The following is a 24,594-nucleotide window of genomic DNA, read 5'->3' as shown; positions in this document are numbered from 1 at the left end:
TGGCAGTAACGTGGAGAGAGGGATTCAAGATTTTTATCCCCATGTCGCCTGCATGGTTATAACAGAACAACACGCAGAGCAATGCCCCCTAAACCGCTCTGATTTGACTGTGCACAGTTAAAGTATAATTTATAAAAAAAAATAATTGAATTAATGGGGGGAATAAAATGGAATAAAAGAAGAATAAGCTAGTAAAAGTAATAAAAAAAGAAGCTATAATGCAAGCAAATATTTATGTTCAAGGAGAACTGGATTCTGCTAAAGTGCACAGACTGTGCAATGGCCGGCGTGGCAGGGTCGTGATTAAATGAGCAGCGCCAGGGAACATTCAGCTGGTCGGGGTGTGACGTGGGGTGCCATGTCCTGGTGCGGGGTTCAGGTGCACCTCTGCCACAACTCGCGCTCGGTAGTGAGTTGCGAGTCTCTCGTTGTTCGGCGTGAATCCTTCACCGATCCCAGCTGGCCGAGTGGGGCCACTTGAATAGAAACCCACAGGACAGGACACTTAAAACGTCCTGATTTATAATCGGGTTTATTCTTGCGAATGTGTTGTTAGAGACACAGCACTCGGTTCAGTCGGAGTCGCCGGTTCGAATCTTTTTCTTCCTTCAAGTGAACTGATTCCAACGATTCAGTACGTCCGAAGGGCTAGTTGTAGTCCCCGCCACGCTCCTCCCATGAAGCAACGCGGCGCGACGCTGGCGAACCGACCGCACGGCGTCGTAGTAACCAGACGGACCCGGTAACGGGAGCGCGCCGCGGCTATTCCGGAACGCGTTGCGCCAGGACAGCGGCGCGGCGCCGCGCACGATCCGGCGGGCTACGCCGACAGCGCGTCCGGGCGGGGATTTTTCCCCCGACCGCTTCTAATGAAATAAATTCCATTTTTAATTAAAAAAGCTGGAGACGACGCGCGACTGATGGCGGGAGGACCGCCCGTAGTTGCACGGAGGGGCGGAACGACGTGAACGCCGGAACGACGTGAACGCCGGAACGACGTGAACGCCGGACGATCGTGGATCGTTTCGGTTCGTACGCGAGGCGCGGTAGGTGATGTCCGAGTTTCGCGGCCGGACCGCAGGATTACGGCGCGGCTTACGCGCGACGAGCCGTAGCGGGCCGTCCGACGTCCGCCTTTTACCCTGATCTGCGCAGCGCCGGGGACAAAAATCATTTCATTTTTTAAAATTCGTCTCGGCTTTTTTTTTTTTTTTTTTTTGTTCCACGAGAATCCCGCCCGGGGTGATGATCCGCGCCCCCGCGCTCCCGTCCACGTAGCTCGGTGCCGACAGGCATGGCGGACAAGACGGCTCCCCGCTGCCAGCTGCGGCTGGAGTGGATCCACGGGTACCGGGGCCACCAGTGCCGCAACAACCTGTACTACACCGCGGGCAAGGAGGTGGTGTACTTCGTGGCCGGGGTCGGCGTGGTGTACAACACCCGCGAGCACGCGCAGAGGTTCTATCTGGGCCACAGCGATGACGTCATCAGGTAAGGCACCGACACTGACGGACAGCAGCCTGACCCTCACCCCCACATCCGGTCATTTGCTCGGGTCCCCTGGTCCAGTGGCGATGGAGCGGTGATGGCGCGGCTCTTTGCTCTTCACACCCCTTTTTTTCTTTCCCCTTTGACCCCTGAAGGAGTCGGGCTGTCCCTGTGGATTATGCAAATGTCACAAAGCTGTCCCCACCCAGGCCGGCGTCAGCGGCGTGGCGTGCGTGAGGAGCAGCCGGGGTTTACGAGACATCAGAATTGTGTCCTGCATTCCGGAACACGGCTTCCTGCCGTTTGATCGGTCCCCCCGGGGTTCTCCTGTGGTTCGGTTGGGGACGGTCCGTATTCTGGAATCAGCACCGCAGACAGTTCCCCTACCTGGCGGGGTGTGGTCAGGGTTGGAGCATGCTGTCGGAATCTCAGGAAGCTGAAGGCCGAATGGGTGGGACAGCGTGTCCGGGGGGACTCGCTGTAAGGGTGGTAGTAGCCTAGCGGGTAACTCACTCGCCTGTGAACCAGAAGACCCAGGTTCAAATCCCACTTACTACCATCGTGTCCCTGAGCAAGACACTTAACCCCGAGTGTCTCCGGGGGGGGACTGTCCCTGTAACCACTGATTGTGAGTCGCTCTGGATAAGGGTGAGAGTAAATGTCTGGTAAACGCCGTAAATGTAAATGTAAGATCACGCTAAGCCCTTCAGACGGGCCGCTTTTCTGATGCACCAGGAGCGAGGGCCTAGAATGGGCGAATGGGGGTAAAATGTACTAAGTTGTTGTGCGTCTGGAGGTTTTCCCTTCCTTTTGATGTGGGAAACGACGGGGTGCGGGACGACATCGGACTACCCCCCCCGGGGTTTTAAACAGACTCGTCTGAAGAAGAGAGGATTCAGCAGTAGATTCCCCTGCAGACACTTCAAACGAGTAGTGAGGAAGCGAGACCCTCCTCTTCCGAACAGCGGAAAGACTTTTTTTTTTTTTTTTTTTAGCCATCATGCAAACTGGCTGCATTCATATCCAGTCAAAACGTGGCAAATGGCCAAAATCCTGGTCGTGGAGACGGAAGAGCCAAGCAGAGACCCTCCTGAAAGGCTCCTGTGTTTGGCTAAAAATCTTACCGATGACCGTCAAGCCGGGAGCCGGGAGCCCAGGTGGGGCAGTGGTAGCCTAGCGGTTAAGGAAGCGGCCCCGTAATCAGAATCCCGATCCGCCAAGGTGCCGCCGAGGTGCCACTGAGCAAAGCACCGTCCCCACACACTGCTCACTCAGGGTGATGGGTTAAATGCAGAGGACAAATTTCCCTGTGTGCACCGTGTGCTGTGCTGCTGTGTATCACATGTGACAATTCCTTCACTTTACACTCTAGAACCGGCGATCGGTGCGGTGTGCCGGTGACCGGTGTTACGTCCTGGTCTAGGTCAGGAACTTGAACAATTTATGATAGATGGAGGGAAACGTCACAACCGTTTGACGAGGGGATTTTTAATAATAACAAACAATACAAGTCACGCCTTGAAACATAATCAGGCCACGAAAAAGCATTGGGCAGACAAATGGGAACAGAGCATCTGTCCGGCGTATTTCCCCATTCTCCCTTTCCTTCCCTCTCTCCTCTCTCTCTCCTTCTCTCCCCCTCTCCTCTTCCTCGTCGCAGCATGCCGTCTTCAACAGCCTCACTCCGACGGGAGCGCGAATCAGCGTCAGGTGTGGGAGGAGTTCCGTAAATTACAGGCTCCTCCCACAAAAAGGAAAAACAAGACAGAACATAAAGACCACACATCACATGATCACGGGACGTAACACTGGTTGTCTCGCTGCTCGTTGCGGGACGTTTTAAAGGCGGCTCGCCCCGCAGTGTTTGTGGTGATCAGATTCACATGCAGCCAGCGCCAGGCCCAACACACACAACCGCACACCGATCCTCACCGTAAAAACATACAGGATACGTGGTCACCGGTTTGGTTGTTTTTTTTTTCTGCCGAAAAGACGATGCTGGGGACTCTCTGTTAACATCTACTACGATTAGCAGATTGCACACACACACACACACACACACACACACACAGAGGACTCCACACACCCCACGATTTGGACCGCGAGCTGATTTCATGCCCGCTGGCATACGATTGCCATTCAGATCCGGCCCTGGGCGCCGTATGGAGGTACGCACGAGCCGGCCACGCCCCCTTCCTGCTCCATCTTCGAGCTCCCCTCGCTTTCGATCCTGCGTGGTGGTGCCAACACCCGCATCGCATGTGACGAGCCGAGAGGAGCAGCGGGGCCAGAATGCCAGAATGGCGGGAAATAAAACTGGGAAACATGGAGGAGGCTGGAATTCGATAGAAATTCCTGGTCTGGACCAGGATCTGTCTTCCTAGTCTTCCAGGTTCTGGAAGAAGCGGATTAATCATTATTTTACTGACACAAAGTCACCTCGAGTAGTGCTGTAACATGATCAAATCTAAAAAAAAAAAAGACTTTTTCCAGTTATGGTTCTAGCAGTTAAGGAAGCGACCCTGTAATCAGAAGGTTGCCAGTTCGAGTCCTGATCCGCCAAGGTGCCACTGAGCAAAGCACCGTCCCCACACACTGCTCCCCGGGCACCTGTCATGGCTGCCCACTGCTCACTCAGGGTGATGGGTTAAATGCAGAGGACAAATTTCACTGTGTCACCGTGTGCTGTGCTGCAGTGTTTCACAATGACAATCACTTCACTTTTACATTTACAGCATTTATCAGACGCCCTTATGCAGAGCGACTTACAATCAGTAGTTACAGGGACAGTCCCCCCCTGGAGACACTTAGGGTTAAGTGTCTTGCTCAGGGACACTATGGTAGTAAGTGGGATTTTGAACCTGGGTCATCCGGTTCATAGGCGAGTGTGTTACCCACTAGGCTACCACAACTTCACTTTCAATTTCAGATGATCGATCACTTGGCGTGGGATTGTACTTTTCAGCATGTAGTTAGCATGTCATGGCTGCCACTGCTCACTCAGGGTGATGGGTTAAATGCAGAGGACAAATTTCACTGTGTGCATCGTGTGCTGTGCTGCTGTGTATCACAATGACAATCACTTCACTTACACAGCAAAGTGATGGCCGTGGTGAAAATACTAATACGTGAGGGGGGGAAGTGAAACATAAATATGCGTAGACTTGTTCCTTCTTCATGTCAGGAATTTGGTGAATGTGACGACTGCTAACCCCTCGCTGTCCGCGTCTGTGTCCTCCCGACAGCCTGGCCCTGCACCCCGACAAGATCCAGGTGGCCACGGGGCAGGTGGGAAAGGACCCCTTCATCTGCGTGTGGGACTCGTACTCGCTGCAGACCATCTCCATCCTCAGAGACGTGCACACCCACGGCATCGCCTGCCTGGCCTTCGACTCGGACGGACAGGTGAGCCTCGCGGCGGACAGGTGTCCCGGCGGGTAAGGTGTCCCGAGGGTTAATAATCAGCTATTTCTCCTCCTCTTCCTCAGCGGCTGGCCTCTGTCGGCCTGGATGCTAAAAACACCGTGTGCGTGTGGGACTGGAAGAAGGGCCGAGTTCTGGCGACCGCGACGGGACACTCGGACAGGGTACGACTCTCCGGAGACCCAAGAGACGCAGTCTGCCGTGCAGAGAGACGCTGTAACAGCAACGAGCCGATCGTGCGGCCCAGCACGCACGCAAACACATACACGCACACACACACACACACACACACACACACACACACACAGACTGTGAGGGCTTTTCCAGAATCTTCCCTGAGGTGTCCCTGTCTCTGGCCACCCCCTTCCCTCTCAAACAACTTCATGCTCATTGCGTTTTCTGCTTTTTGCATGTTAGGCAATTTCACTGTGCGTCTGTGCCTCGGCCGCCAGTTGCCTTTCTTTTCCGGCATAGATGCCTTTTTATTTTCATTGCCGTACGGGGGGCAGTGGTGGCCTAGCGGTCAAGGAAGCGGCCCCGTAATCAGAAGGTTGCCGGTTCGAATCCCGAGCCGCCAAGGTGCCACTGAGCAAAGCGCCGTCCCCACACACTGCTCCCCGGGCGCCTGTCATGGCTGCCCACTGCTCACTCAGGGTGATGGTTAAATGCAGAGGACAAATTTCACTGTGTGCACTGTTTTTTTTTTATGTAGTTTCTCACTTCTCTCTCTCTCTCTCTCATTCCCAGATCTTTGACATTTCCTGGGATCCCTTCCTGTCACACAGACTAGCGAGCTGCGGAGTGAAGCACATCAAAGTGAGTGTGAGCCTCGCCACCCCCCGGGCTAGTTCATCCAGCGTTCACGCAACACTTTCATATGCGTTGTGTCAGGCCTTCGTAATCTCTGCCCAGACGTCTTTTTTTTTTTTCTTTTAAAATTCTAATTATCTTCACTTGGCTGCAGTTCTGGTCTAGTTAAAAAGCCCTACAGTGTGAGGCAAGCGGAATGCTGACAAGCTCGATTAGTGGCGCCGGAAGCCGTGGAAACTCGGGAGGAAACGCGCTGAAGAGTGTGTCCGTGTGATTTACATCATTTTAGTACAACCAAACAGCAAATATATTATATATTATAGTATTGAGCAATAATGGAAAAGAGCGCCGTACCACGATGGTGAAAGCGTACCGTTATGGCACAACACCAACTGAGTGTACAATTGCACTCATTTACATTTATTTATGGGCGCTGCGTCAATAAAATGTGTAAAACCAGGTGTGGCAATTTATTGCATATATTTTAAACTAATTTGTTTCCGTCAATTAATTCAAAGCAAAGTGTCTCGGGCCATAATGGTACGCTCATAACATGCAAAGCTGCAGAGAAATATTTAGAAACAATTATTTCCCCAGTTTTATTTTAAAAGGCTAAACTATATTCAGTACATGTTTCATTTCACATTGATTAGACTATTAGAATATTACCTACAATTGAGCACAATTTTTTTTTCTTTTTGAATGAAATTATGAAGGCAAGTGATCTTTTTCATAAGATGTTCTTCTCTGATCCAGCTGTTTTGGCAGCAGCAGCTTGTCTTGTGATGCTATAGCGGGAAATAATGACATCAGAATTCTGTCGGATTCCTCTCATCCAATCAGAAGGCCAGGTCAGAGCTGGCCGTGGGGGCAGTAAGGGATGCCGTGTGACAGTGACAGAGACCTGCTCCCTCTCTCCGCAGTTCTGGACGTTGTGTGGAAATGCCCTGACGCCCAAAAGAGGGATTTTCGGTAAAACGGGTGACCTCCAGACCATCCTGTGCCTCGCCACGGCCAAAGATGAGGTCACGTACTCCGGGGCGCTCAATGGGGACATCTACGTGTGGAAAGGGCTGAATCTGGCGCGGACCGTGCAAGCTGCACACGGGGTGAGCCTCAACATAGCTGTCAGGCTTCACTTCTTCTTCGGCACCTGATTCCATAGCCTATAGGTCCAGGATGCTGCCTTTTGGTAAATGTGGCTTCTGCAGGCAGGGATCTTTAGTATGCATGCATGCGAGGAGGGCTTTGCCACGGGAGGACGAGACGGATGCATAAGGCTGTGGGACGTGGACTTCAAGCCCATCACCAAGATTGACCTCAGGGAAGCCGAACAGGGATACAAGGGTAAACATATAGGCGCTTTCTTCATCCAGCACCGCACTCTCCTGATGACGTGCAGCCACGCCCAACTTGGTATTTCTCTCCGGCTCGGACAGGACTGTCCATTCGCAGCGTGTGCTGGAAGGCAGACCGCATCCTGGCGGGCACCCAGGACAGTGAGATCTTTGAGATCATGGTGCGGGACAGGGACAAGCCCATGCTGCTCATGCAGGGTCACTGCGAAGGCGAACTCTGGGCCCTGGACCTCCATCCCAAACAGCCGCTGGCCGTCACCGGGAGTGATGACCGATCAGTGCGGTCAGTGTTATATCGGCTATTTGTACACACGACACTGATTGTTCTGTAGTGCCTCACTTCACCCCTCATGCTAAATTGCTACGGTGCCACTCATGTCCTAGGCTCTGGAGCTTAGCTGACCACACCCTGGTAGCACGCTGCAACATGGAGGAGGCCGTTCGCAGCGTTTCTTTCAACAATGACGGCTCACAACTCGCTTTGGGCATGAAGGACGGTTCCTTCACAGTTTTACGAGTCAGGTGAGGACCAGACAAAAATATGTTCTTTCAGTCATCAGTAGTGTTGTTTTTCATCAACAATGGAAACAAGACTAGATGTCATGTGCATGTTGCAATATAGGGTTGTAAAAATATAAGATAACCTTAACAAAGCTTAATTAACAAATGGGTTTGACTAAAAGAAAATGTTGTTTTTGTTTGTTCTACTAGATACATGTACTATACTGGCTGGGTTAAATACCGGGTGGGCCGTTTATATGGATACACCTTAATAAAATGGGAATGGTTGGTGACATTGAACACATTTTCTAAGTGGTCAGAAAGTTACGTTAAAACCAAGCACACCGTTGTTTTTCTTGTGAAATTACCAATAAATTTGATGTGTCACATGACCCTCTTCCTACTGAAAAAACAAAAGTTGGATCCAAGATGACCGACTTCAAAATGGCCACTATGGTCACCACCCATCTTGAAAAGTTTGCCCCCTCACATATACTAATGTGCCACAAACAGGACGTTAATATCACCAACCATTCCCATTTTATTAAGGTGGATCCATATAAATGGCCCACCCTGTACACTTGCATTACTGAAAAAAACTATTTTTATTGACTAAAACTAGACTAAAGTGAGTATGGACATAACTAAGGCTAATAAAAACAAACATGACAGCTTGACAGAAAGCCTAGACTAAAACTAAAATTAAGACAAAAACAACTATCAGTCACTTGTCACTTGATGCCGGACTTACCATTCGTGGCCATTCGTCTAGGGACATGACTGAAGTGGTTCACATCAAGGACAGGAAGGAGGCCATCCATGAGCTGAAGTTCTCTCCGGATGGCTCGTACCTGGCCGTGGGCTCCAACGACGGCCTCGTCGACATCTATGCCGTTGCCCAGCGCTACAAGAAGGTCGGCGAGTGTAACAAGTCCTCTTGCTTTATAACACACCTGGACTGGTCGGTGGACAACCGCTTCCTTCAGACCAATGATGGCGCGGGAGAGAGACTGTTCTACAGGATGCCAGGTCAGTGTGAGAACATTTATTTGACACTTTATTGATAGCCCCTCTAGCAGCCATCTTCAGGGCAGATATTTGGACAGAGCCACGCCCCCCTGAATGTCCACTTTTGTATTCTTCTTATACCCCATGAGCAACTGTGCAACAGTGCAGTTGGCTGATTATTCTGTAGAACATAAAACACATCGTGGTAGTAGCCTAGAAGGTAACACACCCGCCTATGAACCAGAAGACCTCACAGTCCCAGGTTCATAGCCCACTTACTACCATTGTGTCCCCGAGCAAGACGCTGAACCCGCTCTGGATCAGGGCGTCTGCCGAATGAATGTGAAACCTGTGTTTTCTCCACTTTGTAGCAGGTAAATACCTGACCAAAGACGAAGCCAAGGGGATTCACTGGATGACCTGGACCGGTGTCATCGGCGCAGAGGTGAATGGGATCTGGCCCAAGTACTCCAACGTTAACAACATCAACTCGGTGGACGCCAACTACAGCAGCGCCGTGATGGTAACCGGGGACGACTTTGGCCTTGTCAAACTCTTCCGGTTCCCCTGCCTGAAGAAAGGTGAGTGATGCACCTTTCCAGCTCTTATTATTGTGCCGTGTTTTTTAACGAATTGGCAAAGGACCTGAACTTATTCTTTTATGGCTCTCTTACTGACGGCAGCGGCCAAGTTCAAGAAGTACATTGGCCACTCGGCCCATGTGACTAATGTGCGCTGGTCACATGACCTGCAGTGGGTGGTGAGCACTGGTGGGGCTGACCACTCCGTGTTCCAGTGGAGGTTTCTGCCTGAGGGGGTCATGAACGGTGTCCTTGAGCCCCTCTTACAAGGTGACGGTGACATGAATATTTGGTCCATGCCATACACATAATTACGGAAATAACAATAACAGGAAGTAAACAGCGCGTTGATGTTCCAGAGGGCTACGCAGATTCAAACAGCGGCGAGTCGGATTCCGATCTGTCAGATGTTCCCGAGCTGGACTCAGACATTGAGCAGGAAGCGCAGATGAACTATGATCGGCAGGTAGGACCCCGCAACCCGGTCCGCGGAAACCCGAATCGTTTACACCGTCCTCACCGGCCCCTCGTTCTCCCGTCCTGCAGGTGTACAAGGAGGACCTGCCTCAGCTGAGGAAGAAGCTGGTCGGCTCCCTGAAGCGGCAGAAAGCCCCTGACGAGGGGCTGCGGCTGCAGTTCATTCACGGGTACGGCGCGCAAGTCACGTTTACGCATTTATTAAAAAAAAAAAATTATTTCAGTAAGTCTGCTGTGATGAATGTGGTTATTTTGATGAAAGTTGTACAAATGCTTTCACATCCATTAAAGTATAATGTTGTCATAGACGTTGACACTCTTCCAAATTAGTCCGCTGCATCTGTAATTTTTTTATTGATTTTAAGCAAGAGAAAAACAACAACAAGAAAAAAGAATAAAAACAACCAACCAAACAAACAAATAAATAAATAAAACAATGCACATAATATAAACAAGATCTCACTAAGTAAATCAATTCTGTAAGAGTTACATACACAGATCGGGTAACACTGCGGTAGAGTATTATAGGACAAATGGCAATTTAGTCATATTCGAAGAACAACAATGATAATAACGTGTGCAATTCTAAACCCCACATCCTTTCCACATAATAATAACCCCATCCTCATGCCAGATTGGTTAATTAAAAAGAACACGACGACAATATTGTTTCTGGAACTTTACTGGGTAATACTATTAGTCGGATTCTGAGCCTGAAGGCTTGTAAAACAGTCCAGGAAGCGCCCCCACACCTTATGAAATTCTTTGTTGGTATCACTAATTGAGTAGAGTATCTTTTCGAGGCCTAGACAGGACATAAGGTCCCTCATCCATTGAGCACGGGTGGGAAGAGCTGCACCTTTCCATCCGAGTAAGACTGCACGTCTGGCTAAAATGGAAGCAAAAGACAGTATCCGGCATTTTACCGGGGTCAGACATGCATCATTGTATTAAATGTGAAAGAGCAGCGTATAATATTTTAAGAGTCCGGGCATGTCCTCTGGCCTTTAGTGTAGATTTTAATGAAAATAATTTTCAAATTCAATTACATTTACATTTACCAGGCACCCTTACCCAGAGCGACTTACAATCAGTAGTTACAGGGACAGTCCCCCCCTGGAGCAACTTAGGGTTAAGTTTCTTGCTCAGGGACACAATGGTAGTAAGTGGGGTTTGAACCTGGGTCTTCTGGTTCATGGTCGAGTGTGTTACCCACTAGGCTACTACCACCCACATTAATAATTAATAATTGACATGAATGACATACTCTATTTGGATTGATCAGTTTCAAGGCGTTTAATGTCAGCCAGTCCCATGAGCTGATTATAAAAACGTAGCTTTTTTTCAGGGTGGTAGTAGCCTAGCGGGTAACACACTCGCCAATGAACCAGAAGACCCAGGTTCAAATCCCGCTTACTACCATTGTGTCCCTGAGCAAGACACTTAACCCTGAGTGTCTCCAGGGGGGGACTGTCCCTGTAACTGTAAGTTGCTCTGGATAAGGTCGTCTGATAAATGCTGTAAATGTAAATGTAAATGTAAGCTAGACACCAATAATCGGTCCCTTTTTCTATTGTAGGTACCGGGGTTGCGACTGCAGGAATAATCTTTTCTACACCCAGACGGGAGAGGTGGTGTACCACGTGGCTGCGGTGGGCGTGGTCTACAACAGACAGCAGCACGCGCAGCGCTTCTACCTCGGCCATGACGATGACATCCTCAGCCTCAGTGTCCACCCGCTCAAGGACTACGTGGCCACTGGGCAGGTAATGATAATGAACGAAACCCTGAAGTGGAGTTAGACTGGAGTCTGTTTCCAGTTGATTCTTTATTGATTTTAACGTATTTAAGACGTCACATGACCGGTTCTCACCCCTTAAAATGTCCAGTTTACATGAGCGATGCCTGAGATGAGGCGTTCGTTGGTAGCCTGGTAATCTGTAGTTGTGTGTGTTGTCCCGTCTCGTGTCGTACAGTAGATGTGCGTTGTTGCCCGGTGTGTGTGTTGTCCGGCGCGCTGTGTGATGAATGTGCTGTGCGCAGGTGGGGCGAGACCCAGCCATTCACGTGTGGGACGTCCAGACCCTGAAGTGCCTGTCCCTCCTGAGGGGACAGCACCAGAGAGGAGTGTGTGCCCTGGAGTTTACTGGTAAACAAAAAGAAAGACACTAACTGTTCCATGGGTTTGATGTTAATACACGTAACAAAATGCCGTAAATGGTTCCAATGTATTTCTTTTTCTGGGAAGAATTGTTAATTAATGAGTTGTCCAAATATAGAGAACGACCTTTAAGGCATTTTGATGAACAATTCTTCTAATCTTATGACTAGGGGTGTCAGAAAATATCGATAATGCAATATATTGCGATATTTTACATGGTGATACTATGTGTATATACAGGGACATCAAATATCATTAATTTGGTATATAAATTTAGTCCACCGGGTGGTGCTGTCAAGCATTTTCTTTAGTGAGGGCAGCGTGCGACAACAGCTGACATTTCGGGCAGAGTGAAATCGCAAAACATGTCCGGCCAATCACAGCTTCTTGTATTTCAACTGTTTTTACATTTTCAGTAAACTGTACAATATCGCAAATACGTACAGTATCACAATATATTGTGATGTAATCGTAATGATTCAATGATTCACTTTAACTCTGATTAAACACGTCATCGCGGAGTGTCACTGTTTGTCCCGTCTTTGTCCCCCGCAGCCGATGGCAAGAGCTTGGTGTCCGTGGGAATTGATGAAGGCCACTGCATTGCGATCTGGGACTGGAAGAAAGGAGAGAAAATAGCCAAAGCTAGGTACGTGTCCCCTGGTGATACTTTTCCCGTCCTAAATAAGTCTCAGCGGCGTGCGCGCACTAATGTTACACTCACCAGTTCGCTGATTGGACTACTTAAATAAAGCATTTGTGACTATATGCGTGTTGGACCTTTGTGTTCAACCAATGGAGATAACACTAACAACGAAGGCACAAAACGCTGTGACCGCAGCGAACTTGCCCCCCGTAATCTGTGACTTATTCTGCTTCTCAGAGGACATAAAGACAAGATTTTTGTGGTCAAAGGTAACCCCTTCCGCATGGACAAGCTTGTCACCGTCGGGATCAAGCACATCAAGTTCTGGCAGCATACAGGTACAGCTGCGCACGCCCGATGACACCTGAAATTAGGATCAGATTTGTGACGTTTTAATGGGACCTCGCAGGTGGAGGCCTCACTTTTAAAAGAGGCATCTTTGGGAACCTGGGCAAGCAGGAGACGATGATGTCTGTGTGTTACGGACGGGCGGAGGACCTGACGTTCTCCGGGGCAACCACCGGCGATGTGTACGTCTGGAAGGACACCACGCTGATGAAGACCATCAAGGCCCATGACGGGCCTGTGTTTGCCATGTGCTCTCTGGACAAGGTACCGTCTTCCCGGCCCGGGTTTAATCTCGTTCCATTCAGGACGCAGAAGAACAACTTAACGTCTCTCTGCTGGACCTCATGAGCAGGGCTTCGTAACTGGAGGGAAAGACGGTGTGGTGGAGCTTTGGGATGACATGTTCGAGAGGTGCCTGAAGACCTACGCCATCAAGAGAGCCACACTCTCCCCATCTTCCAAAGGTATGACCAGTAGGGGTGGTAGTAGCCTGGGGCTTAACTTACTACCACTGCGTCCCTGAGTGTCCCCAGGGGGACTGTCCCTGTAACTACTGATTGTAAGTCGCTCTGGATAAGTTTGTGTAAATGCTGTAAATGAATCACAGAGAATCCTGCCGTAGGTTAAAATATTGAAATGTTGTCCATATCACTGTTTCATTTACATTTACGGCATTTGGCAGACGCCCTTATCCAGAGCGACTTACAACGTGCTTTCAAGTTACCATCGATGAAGAGATCAATTCCAGTTCAGTAGGACCCCAACTATGAAAACATCTATTTTATTCACTCTGTTGTAGATTCTGTACACAAAGTTCGACAACAAGAAAATTACAATTTAATCTAAATATTCTTTAAAGAGGAAGGTCTTGAGCTGTCGTTTGAAGGTGCTCAGTGACTGAGCTGTTCTGACCTCGAGGGGAAGTTCATTCCACCACCGAGGGGCCAAGACAGAGAAGAGTCTAGATGAATGTTTTCCTTTTACCTTCAGAGATGGAGGGACCAGGCGAGCAGTACTGGAGGCTCGGAGTATACGAGGTGCAGTGCGAGGTGTAATAAGGGCTGTGAGGTAGGATGGTGCTGCTCCATGTTTGGCTTTGTAGGCCAGCATCAGTATTATGAACCTGATGCGTGCAGCTACTGGGAGCCAGTGGAGGGGACGTAGCAGAGGGGTGGTGTGGGAGAATTTGGGAAGGTTGAAGATCAGTCGTGCTGCTGCATTTTGTATGAGTTGTAGAGGTCGGATGGTACATAGTGGTAGACCAGCTTCCTTGGTTCTGTGGTTCTGTGTAAATTGAGCTCGTTTATATGGATATAGGGAGTGTTTTCACCTTTTTACAGGACCGAAGAGGTCACATGCTGCATCTTTAGAGTGGAACTCACGCAAATAAATATAAAATCACAACTAAATCCACATCACCTCAAACATCTCTGAAGCCTTCAATCGTCTACAGAACTCACACACAGGCGTTTTTTTTGCAAACTTCACTTAACAAGCAGAACACTATGGGGCAGTGGTGGCCTAGCGGTTAAGGAAGCTGCCCCGTAATCAGAAGGTTGCCGGTTCGAATCCGGAGCTGCCAAGGTTCCCCTGAGGTGCTGCTGAGCAAAGTACCGTCCCCACACACTGCTCCCCGGGCACCAGTCATGGCTGCCCACTGCTCACCAAGGATGATGGTTTTAATTGAAGTATTCAACCCTGCACTTTAATACATCCCCCACCACATAACATCATATTATTATTGGTAGTATCATCATCATACTACCATATCATATCACTATTACTACTATTATTATTGTAGTATATAATACACTATATACAATATATATACTAATTATATCCATATACTGAAATATTATCATATTGCTGATATAATATACTAAATATATATACTAAATATATACGTACACTGATATATTATCATATTGCTGCTACTTGTCCATCTGGTTTGTCTAGTTTGTATCAACCTGCACTATATTATGGGTCGCTACACAATATCCCTTGTCATGTTTTTGTGTTGTGTGTTAGTTCCATTTGCATCTTCTATTCCCTGTTGTATTTGGTGAGATGATAATAAAGTTGACTTTGACTTTGACATGTCCCGCAATTGGGCTCATTGCTGTCAGGGCTGCTGTTGGAGGACAACCCCTCTATCCGAGCCATAACCCTAGGGCATGGCCACATCCTGGTGGGCACCAAGAACGGCGAGATCCTGGAGATCGATAAGAGCGGCCCCATGACCCTACTGGTCCAGGTGAACAGAGACTGGTGGTCCAGGGTGTTCATGGTCCAAAAAATGAACCGCAGTGGGTATTTACTGTTGTGTTTGTGTCACGGGACGTGTATTTGTAGGGACACATGGAGGGCGAAGTTTGGGGTCTGGCTGCCCATCCTCTGCTGCCTGTTTGTGCGACTGTAAGTGACGACAAGACGCTGCGCATCTGGGAGCTGTCTGCCAATCACCGCATGGTGGCTGTCCGGAAGCTCAAGAAAGGTCAGGAGCTCCATCGTGTGCTGTCTGGCCCTTCCGGGTTTTTTCCTTCTCGCTCAGACACACGCTGGCATGAATGCATGAATTTGTTTAGGTGGTAGATGCTGTGCCTTCTCCCCGGACGGGAAAGCCTTAGCCGTGGGGCTGAACGATGGCAGTTTCCTGGTGGTGAACGCAGACACGCTTGAGGACATGGTGACCTTTCACCACAGGAAGGAGACCATATCTGATATACGCTTCTCACAAAGCAAGTTTTATCCAATTCTGCATCCTGTGTGTGAAATGTTATATATATATACATTTTACACACACACACACACATATATATACATACACATATACACACACACACACATATATATATAATTTTTTTAATACATAAAATTACAAATAAATTTTTTAAAAATACATACACAGGAAGGTGCATTCATAGCGAGACACAACACTTGACAGTCTTTTAAGACTTTAAATGTCCCTCGCCACAGACACATACACACAGAAAGAGAGAGAGCGAGAGAGACAGAGACACAGGACCCATACACACACACACACACACACATATATATATATTATATTTTATATATATTTTATATATATTTTTTAAATGAAATTTCATTTGTCTCAGATGCTGGAAAATACCTAGCAGTGGCTTCCCACGACACGTTTGTGGACATTTACAATGTGCTGACCAGCAAAAGGGTGGGCATTTGCAAAGGAGCGTCCAGCTACATCACACACATCGACTGGGACACCCGAGGTGAGAACCTCATGTACCTCTGCCAGTAAAAGAGGTCTTTTCCGCAGGGCGACTAATGCAACCCTGTTTCTGGGCTAAACGCGTCACGTTCGCTCCCCCTGCCGCAGGAAAGCTACTGCAGGTGAACACTGGTGCCAAAGAGCAGCTGTTCTTCGAAGCCCCCAGGGGAAGGAGGCAAACGATCAGCAGCGTGGAGGTAGAGGAGCGAGGCGATCGTGCCACGGCGTCGTTGTCTCGGTGAGGAGCATGTGAAAGCCGGACTCTCTGTGCGTGTGTGTAACCAGTGTGAGAAGGTGGAATGGGCTACCTGGACATCGGTGATGGGCCCTACCTGTGAGGGCATCTGGCCCACCCTCAGCTTCGTCAACGCCTCCTCGCTCACCAAAGACAAGAAGCTGCTGGCCACAGGGGACGACTTCGGCTTCCTCAAGCTCTTCAGCTTCCCCTGCAAGGTGAAGCGTTTCAAAGCTCTAGTTGCTCGTTTATGTCGGACTACGCCTGCGTAGAGAAATCAGCATAAACATACATTTTTAAGATTCTCACATCATAAGAATGAGGGGGGGGGGTCACCGGGGGTCCGCCTAATTTGTTCTGTGGTGAGATTACTAAAATGATAACATTTATAAAATCCCAATTACACACCCAATAGGACAATCAAAATTGTATAGAATCTAAAGTTTTTTTTTTCTTTGCAAAGAAAAGTTTGTAATGATTCACTTTATTCTCTTAATGAATGTATGCTGGGAGGTTTGGGGGGTCCTGGCTTTGAGGGAACCACTGCTCTGAAAGACAGTGAGAATATGGACAAATATACTTCTTTAAACCAGGGCAAACAGGTTTTAAATGAGGTTCCAACAATCCTCAATTGTTCTTTAATGTCATTCGTGTCACTCAGGGCCAGTTTGCCAAGTTCAAAAGGTACGTGGGTCACAGTGCCAATGTGACCAGTGTGCGCTGGTCCAACGACGACTCGATGCTGCTGTCAGTGGGCGGAGCCGACACGGCGCTGATGATCTGGGCACGAGAGGGCGGCGGTTCACGGGAGAGCAAGGCTGTGGACAGCGAGGAGTCTGATGATGACGCAGAGGAAGATGGAGGTGCGTGGAATCATGAAACTAAGTGGATAGTTCATCGGCCTGTATGCACATTCATGGCAAAAATGAAACTTTATCCAGAGGCACTTACAATCATTAGTAGCATCTAACTAAAAAAAAATATAGCAAGGCAGTGGTGGCCTGGCTCCACATGTGTTCATTGATAGTTTTGATGCCTTCAGTGAGAATCTACCAACGTAAATTGTCATGAAAATAAAGAAAACACATTGAATGAGAAGGTGTCCAAACGTTTGGCCTGTACTGTACATTATATCCAGCCTCACGTCAATCCCACTGCAATTTACAATAAGGCGAGAAGCATTTGATGATTTTTCTTTCATCACTTTTGGCTGTTTGTAGCCCCATTTGTATACCTGGTGGTGTAAATTTTGCATGTGCAGCTTTTCATGCTTTTAGGGCGCGGCCTGGTCACGTTACGCGTTGCCTCTGCAGGTTATGACAGCGACGTCGCCCGGGAGAAGAGCAGCGACTACACCACCAAGATCTACGCCGTCAGCATCCGCGAGATGAGCGGCGTCAAGCCGCACCAACAGCAGAAGGAGGTCGTTGTGGACGAACGGTGAGCCGCTTCGCCGCTCCGGCGCTCTCGTTGTTGCGCCGGTCTCCTCCCAAAGTGTGTTCAGAGTCGACGGCACACGGTCAAACCCGCTTTCGCTTGCCTAGGCCGCCTGTGAGCCGAGCGGCCCCGTTGCCGGAGAAGCTGCTGAAGAACAACGTGGCCAAGAAGAAGAAGCTGGTGGAGGTTCGAGGCGGACGAGGGGGTAGGTGGCCGTTGGCGCCGCCCTGGTGAACCTATTTGCCGCTCTCCCATCTGTAGGAGCTGCAGCTGGACCACGTGTTCGGCTACCGGGGCTTCGACTGCAGGAACAACCTGCACTACCTCAACGACGGGGCCGACATCGTCTTCCACACGGCCGCCGCCGCGGTGGTCCAGAACCTGTCTGCCGGTACGCGCCTGCCGCGGCTCCCCCGGCCTTCGCGAGCGCCGCGAGAACAAGTCTCATCCCTCTTCGTATCGTCTTCGCAGGAATGCAGAGCTTTTACCTGGAGCACACCGATGACATTCTGTGTCTCACTGTCAACCAGCACCCCAAATTCCAAAACGTCATCGCCACCGGCCAAATCGGTACGTCCCGGGTTAAAGGTCATGCTTGGTCTTTTTGAGTGTGCACTGCTCTCTCTGTATGTGACGGGTACTTTAACTTTATTTATAATTTTTTTTCGGAGAGCGTGAGTATCGATGCAGGGCTCGCGTGGCTTGCCTCTGGCCTGCGGGGGGCGCCGCAGCCCGGCACAGCTCGATGTTAACGCTAGTCTTTTAAAGAATGAATGGGATGAATGAAATGAAATGAAATGAACGAACGAACGAACGAATAAATCTCTGCTCGGCCGGCTGCGCCCCCCCGGGATTTAACGCGGTAAAGCGCTGTCTCACACACTGCTGTTCTCTGCTGCGCGTCCTCATCCGCCCGCACCCACACTGTTCACTCCGTCTCAGGAGAGGTCACAGACCTGCCAGGTAAGATGGATCCTGCGTCTGCATCCCTCCCCCTTCTGCCCAAGGCCTGCGTGTGTGTGTGTGCGTGTGTGTGTGTGTGTGTGTGTTCTTCACCCTCAGTCTGACAACCCGTACATGTTGCCGTTAGAATGACTGCTGCCCTCTAGTCCCTCTTCTACCTGTTTGACTTCAGCTTCACTTCCCTCTTTTATCATTCTGTTTGCCATTCTTTCATTCATATTTCTATAAAAAAGGAAAAAGCCTTAACGCTGGAATAGTGACACCCGCTGCTCTCACTGTAAACAGTGCTGTTGCTTGCATTTAATGTGGTTGTTGCTTGTAGGAATGACGCGATGACATGTGTGTCCCCAGATCTCGCACATGCAGGGGATTTAAAAAAAGAAATAAAATTTTCCATTTTGATGTAAGGACTGTAATCGAGGCGGGTCGTTCCATACGATGATTAAATAACTAACTATATGATTATATTACTATATAACTAAATAACTAACTATAAATAACCAACATCATGCACAGCCTCAGTCCTCAACATCTTCAGGGACATTTCCTTTAAAAAGTGTCCCATTGTCACCTGCATGTGCCTCGATTCCAGTCTTTACATCCGTCTCTTTAAATTCGACCGAGTTAGAGGTTAGAGCGGGACATGCCAATCCAGATGAAATCGGTAAAAACTACATGAGTGTGGACCCTGATTTTGTCACCGCAGGCCTGGCGCCGTCCATCCACGTGTGGGACGCCATGAGCAAGCAGACGCTGTCAGTGCTGCGCTGCTCTCATGCCAAGGGCGTGGGCTACGTCAACTTCAGCGCCACCGGCAAGCTGCTGGTGTCCGTGGGCGTGGAGCCTGAACACACCATCACCGTGTGGCGCTGGCAGGAGGGTGGGTGCTGAACGTGTGTGTGTGTGTGTGTGTGTGCGCGTGTGGCTGTGAAAGTTCTCGCTCTTCTCCTGCTCCAGGATCGAAGGTGAGCAGCACGGGAGGACACTCCGACCGGATCTTCGTGGTGGAGTTCCGGCCCGACTCGGACACGCAATTTGTGTCGGTGGGGATCAAGCACATCAAGTTCTGGACGCTGGTGGGCGGCTCGCTCATGTATAAGAAGGGGGTGATTGGCGCGGTGGAGGATGGCAGAATGCAGACCATGCTTTCGGTGGCCTTTGGTGCCGTGAGTATGACACGCAGTACCGACCGAAACCGCGGTTTGTTCCGTACGGGTCTAATAATACCTATAAGTATTCACAGCCTTTGCTCGATACTTTGTTGATGCACCTTTGGCAGCAATTGCAGACTCACAGTCTTTTTGAATATGATGCTACAAGCTTGGCACACCGATCCTTTGTGAGATTACTTAACATTAATTCGAGTTCTAGCCTGTCTGTGGTCCTGCAGTGGCTTGAAATGGCTAGTGCTTTGGCCATTCAGCTTCACCATTCAGAGAGCGGCAGCTCAGGTGGTGGGATCTGGAGTTTCTCCCCTTATGGCGTCATAAGGGGCAAGGTTACCTCCCATTTCTTATGGTTTGTCTGCCCAGAGAACCGACCGTCATGGCTTCCAAACGTGCCAAGCATGCCAATTCCTCGATGACTGGGTGTGAAAATTAGCACAAATGTGCAATCACGCAAGACGCTGAAAAACCAGTGGGTTATTATTTACACACACAAACACACCGAAACTGTGCATCCTGGGAAAGCTGATTGTGTGAGTTGCTGAAAGTGGCTGTAATTCTGCACGAGAGACTTCAGATGCAGTATTAGGGTGACCACTAAGACATAAGACTGTAACTTAACAAAATGTGGAAAAACGATGATGCGCTATGAATACTTTGTATTCTGTATGTGCTTTTTGCCTGTGTATTCCATACATTACACTGCTCAAACTAAACAAGAGCTTTACAGTCTAATACTGTAATATTCTGTGGGGCAGGACGTTTTATTTCATTTTTTATATCAGCAGTCGGTGTGCTCGTTGTGCTTATTGTAATGCTTGAGTTGGACCATACAATTCAGAATTGGGTACTTTTGTTGCCAACTGTGCCTAAAAATGTTTTATGGGGTGGTCTGAACATAGTTTGTACATTTATACCACCTTAAAGTCGAATAAAAACAACTAGGGCTGTATTGAAGTTATATTTTTTACTTTTTTTGCATCATGTAATTGAAACTAACTTTCTAAATCAAGTAATGTTTTACTTTTACTCACAAGATTTTTAGATTACTTCAGTAGAATTTAAGCAAAGTAATGAGAGTAGGTGGGTCCAAACCTTTGACTGGTAGCATGTATATTAACTGTATGTGCTGTAATACATATTATGATACTATATATCGTGAGACATTGTTGTGCTAAAATTAGCTGACACTTAAATTACATGCTTGAAAATTCCTATTTTATGTAGTCTGGAATAACAGCTTTCCATGGAGCATTGTAAAATAGATATTTATAGATAATCCAGGGAGATGTCTGACTGGATTTTAGTTTTCAACTTAACTCAGTACCTGTGTTGTTCTCCTCGCCCCAGAACAACCTGACGTTCACGGGTGCCATAAACGGTGATGTGTTCGTGTGGCGGGACCACTTCCTGGTCCGTGTGGTGGCCAAAGCACACACAGGGCCGGTGTTCACCATGTACACCACATTGAGAGACGGCCTCATCGTCACTGGGGGGAAGGAGAGACCGTGAGTACTAAAAAAGAAAAATACTTTTTATTAATGGTGCACTTTACATTTCCGTGGCTGTGCGGTGATGCGACAGCTAGTGACATGACCTCGTGCATCCAAGGTTGTGGGTTTGAATCCCGGCTCGGACCTTGTATGGGCGGAGTCTGCATGCTCTCCGCAAGTTGGTGTGGGTTTCCTCCCAACTGTCCAAAGGCATGAACACTAGGTGGATTGGTGACTCTACATTGACCATAAGTGATGGGCTGGTGTCCCGGGATGGGCTTTGGCACATTTTTACATTGCTAAGCAGTTAAGTGAGTGAGTATACGTTTTCAGCAGAAATTATCAAAGTGCTACAAGACGTCATAACAAGCTAAATAACCTGACATAAAACCTCCATAAAAAGCCAATAAAATGAATTTATATCTTCAAACTCCCATCAGGGTCCTAGCTGCAGAGATCTGTATGTATTGGAGCCGCTTAGGACCCTTACTTGGGGTCCCAATGAGCCGAGGGATGCAGTTGTCCACTCGACTACTGCACAGCACCACACTTCTGTATCGCATGCAGTAAAGAACAAGTTGGCAACTGTCACACATTTGCTGTAGGATTATACGTGTATCAGTTTTTTATTTTTAATGATATTTAACGATGAGGTTTTTGTGCATCTGTATGTGTGCAGTACTAAGGAGGGCGGGGCAGTAAAGCTGTGGGATCAGGAGATGAAGCGCTGCCGCGCGTTCCAGCTGGAGACGGGCCTGCCAGTGGAGAATGTGCGCTCTGTGTGCCGTGGGAAGGTAAGGGCGCGTGACAGAACATTAGAATATGAGTATCGAATATACTGTAATGAGTATAATTTTGCGCTGCTTAGCTCATTAAATCTGCGGTGCTTGTGTAGCAGATGCACATCAGTTGATAATCACAGGTCTTTTATTTCTGTAAAAAATACAGAAGAATACAAAAAATACAAAATGATCTGTATTATTTCAAATATGAAGGTGCTGACACAGCAGCTAACAAAACCATATCATGGATGTACTCAATTCAAACCCCGTACCATTACTAATTCTTCAGTTATTAATAACACTATTTACAGGTGAGCCTAACAGTGACATTAATGACAAACACACGGGGATGACAAACACACAAAAAATACAGTTTAAAAAGAACAACAATACGTTTCACATAAGATATATATCATCCCGGCCACACTTCCGGCGACATCTAGTGACCCCGCAGTGAATTTCTATTGAAATGCAAGATAAAAAATGACAGAGATTAGCGGTGAGAGGGCTTTTCTGTTCTCCTGTCAGGGTAAAATCCTGGTGGGAACGAAGGATGGAGAGATCATCGAGGTGGGCGAGAAGAACGCCGCGTCTAACACCATGATCAACGGGCACACGCAGGGCCGCATCTGGGGACTAGCCACCCACCCCTCTAAGGACGTTTTCATTTCTGCCAGCGATGATGGTTCCATCCGCATGTGGGATCTGGCCGACAAGGTACGATCTGGAACGAAAGCCTGATTTTCTTCTGTACTTATTCTCCATTAGCAAATTTTCACAGAATTCTGATTCAGATTTGGCAACACTGAGACATGTCAGTTGCATGCATTCATGTCAGTTGATTAATCAAGGCTAATAGAGGTGTGACCCTTCACTGGCCTCACGATTCAATTGCGATTATTGTGTCAACACTTTGATTCAATTCATTTCTCAATGCATCATGATGCATCCCATCAAATTGTGCTACATCACTTTACATTGTTAATTTTTCAAATATAAATACAACCAAATCACAATTTTTCTTTTAAATATATAAGTGTGTGTGTGTGTGTGTGTGTGGCTATATATAAAGTGCAGTTTCAATTGTGTGACTGAAGAAAATGTTCCTGTGTCGGCTATATACTGTGTATAGTCAGCATTTCTGCATAATTATAATCATATATTACATACTATGTATGTCCTATGTAATAAATAGCCATCTCTTATGTAATTAACAGTGTATTTAACTCTTTGAGCCATTCAGAAATAATTTTGCTGCCTTGACGAACACAGATACAAATTCCTGCCACCAAGCAGCTGACCCGCAAAGACAGGTCTGAAATACACTCGCGTCCCTCAGTAAGACCATCGGTGAGACTAACATTGCCCATGCCATTTATTGGAATGAACACATGCGGACGTTGACCATTTGTTTTTGTAGATTTTAAAATAAAAGTATTAATTTTGACAGCACCTCTGCCATCTAACTTGAACGGTGCAAATCACTAGGGCTGATCAAGAACAGTTAAGCACCTCTGTCGCCACGGCGGCATTTAGAGAGACGTGCCGCACAAGTGTGCAGCCTGAGCGTATCCTGTGTGTGGTAATGTCACGGATGGCATTTAGCAATGGGCAGATGTCTATATATGGGCCAGGGGGCTAGTGGAAGTCCAGTTGTCGGGGGACAGATCACATGTCACGCTACAGAAACACAGTGACGGACTTGAAAACGGCTCGCCGTCTTTGGCCCGCTGAGAGTTAACACGCCTGTGATATTTCGGAGCTGGGACTCACCGTACCGGGCGGAGCTGGTTTTATTTTTGTTCGTGTTACTGGTGTGTCGGGTCTGTAGGAACATCTCTTGCTTACCCATACAGCCGTCAAGACAACACAAATCATTTTAACACGACCGCATATATCAGCACTTGAAAACGATACAGAACAAACATGCAACTGGCTTACAAGAACCTCTTGAACCTTTTTTTTTCGTTTCAGTAAATGTATTTCACATACAGTTTGGATGCACCTACTCATCTATCATTCACACGATAGAACAGAACTGAAGACACACGTGAGGTTATGTAATAAACAAACCAAGGTGAACATTTCACACTCTTGTGTTTCTCTCCACCACCTTAAGTTGGACAACGGGGACGGTTTCCAACAGTCCTGAACGCATTTTTATCATTCACTCATGATGATGAGCATCTCATGAAGGTTACAAGAGGCGACTCTGAAAAAGCAGATTCCTCAAACATTGTCACTTTCTCCTGATACACAGAGTAGGGGTTATTTGGAATGGATGCACTGACCAACCATATGTACTGTAGCATGTGTACTCTGATAGAACAGAGTAAAACCGAGTTTTTCCTTCCAGAAACTTCTGAACAAAGTGAGTCTGGGTCATCCCGCCAAGTGTACGGCCTACAGCCCCAACGGCGAGATGGTGGCCATCGGCATGGAGAACGGGGAGTTCATTGTGCTGTTGGTC

At 48.1% G+C, this 24,594-nt stretch overlaps 1 protein-coding gene across 2 annotated transcripts in view; it reads left to right on the top strand.

Annotated features, from left to right (window-relative positions):
- Positions 1–694: 694 nt before the first annotated feature.
- Positions 695–24,594, top strand: part of eml6 (EMAP like 6) — a 27,727-nt gene continuing 3,827 nt past the window's right edge. The window contains exons 1-38 of one of the 2 annotated variants that reach the window (XM_028971967.1): positions 695–1,046; positions 1,230–1,491; positions 4,734–4,893; positions 4,977–5,075; positions 5,659–5,727; positions 6,645–6,830; positions 6,933–7,068; positions 7,161–7,362; positions 7,464–7,601; positions 8,353–8,609; positions 8,960–9,169; positions 9,272–9,439; positions 9,529–9,635; positions 9,716–9,816; positions 11,226–11,412; positions 11,690–11,795; positions 12,363–12,456; positions 12,691–12,791; positions 12,863–13,065; positions 13,154–13,265; positions 14,928–15,055; positions 15,154–15,295; positions 15,387–15,539; positions 15,918–16,049; positions 16,157–16,245; positions 16,334–16,501; positions 16,945–17,146; positions 17,597–17,723; positions 17,828–17,906; positions 17,982–18,111; positions 18,192–18,290; positions 18,663–18,683; positions 19,390–19,563; positions 19,641–19,849; positions 21,200–21,357; positions 22,022–22,136; positions 22,653–22,841; positions 24,481–24,594. The exon at positions 24,481–24,594 is cut by the window's right edge and continues 59 nt beyond it. In XM_028971967.1, the coding sequence (XP_028827800.1) occupies positions 1,295–1,491; positions 4,734–4,893; positions 4,977–5,075; positions 5,659–5,727; positions 6,645–6,830; positions 6,933–7,068; positions 7,161–7,362; positions 7,464–7,601; positions 8,353–8,609; positions 8,960–9,169; positions 9,272–9,439; positions 9,529–9,635; positions 9,716–9,816; positions 11,226–11,412; positions 11,690–11,795; positions 12,363–12,456; positions 12,691–12,791; positions 12,863–13,065; positions 13,154–13,265; positions 14,928–15,055; positions 15,154–15,295; positions 15,387–15,539; positions 15,918–16,049; positions 16,157–16,245; positions 16,334–16,501; positions 16,945–17,146; positions 17,597–17,723; positions 17,828–17,906; positions 17,982–18,111; positions 18,192–18,290; positions 18,663–18,683; positions 19,390–19,563; positions 19,641–19,849; positions 21,200–21,357; positions 22,022–22,136; positions 22,653–22,841; positions 24,481–24,594 (5,262 nt within the window). In that variant the 5' untranslated portion in view covers positions 695–1,046; positions 1,230–1,294. The remainder of the gene's footprint in view (positions 1,047–1,229; positions 1,492–4,733; positions 4,894–4,976; positions 5,076–5,658; positions 5,728–6,644; positions 6,831–6,932; positions 7,069–7,160; positions 7,363–7,463; positions 7,602–8,352; positions 8,610–8,959; positions 9,170–9,271; positions 9,440–9,528; positions 9,636–9,715; positions 9,817–11,225; positions 11,413–11,689; positions 11,796–12,362; positions 12,457–12,690; positions 12,792–12,862; positions 13,066–13,153; positions 13,266–14,927; positions 15,056–15,153; positions 15,296–15,386; positions 15,540–15,917; positions 16,050–16,156; positions 16,246–16,333; positions 16,502–16,944; positions 17,147–17,596; positions 17,724–17,827; positions 17,907–17,981; positions 18,112–18,191; positions 18,291–18,662; positions 18,684–19,389; positions 19,564–19,640; positions 19,850–21,199; positions 21,358–22,021; positions 22,137–22,652; positions 22,842–24,480) is intronic. The other variant, XM_028971968.1, reaches the window with a different exon arrangement.

The sequence above is a fragment of the Denticeps clupeoides genome, chromosome 3 (genome assembly GCF_900700375.1).
Source record: "Denticeps clupeoides chromosome 3, fDenClu1.1, whole genome shotgun sequence".
Lineage (NCBI taxonomy): Eukaryota > Metazoa > Chordata > Actinopteri > Clupeiformes > Denticipitidae > Denticeps > Denticeps clupeoides.
This window is presented reverse-complemented; position numbering and strand designations above follow the sequence as displayed.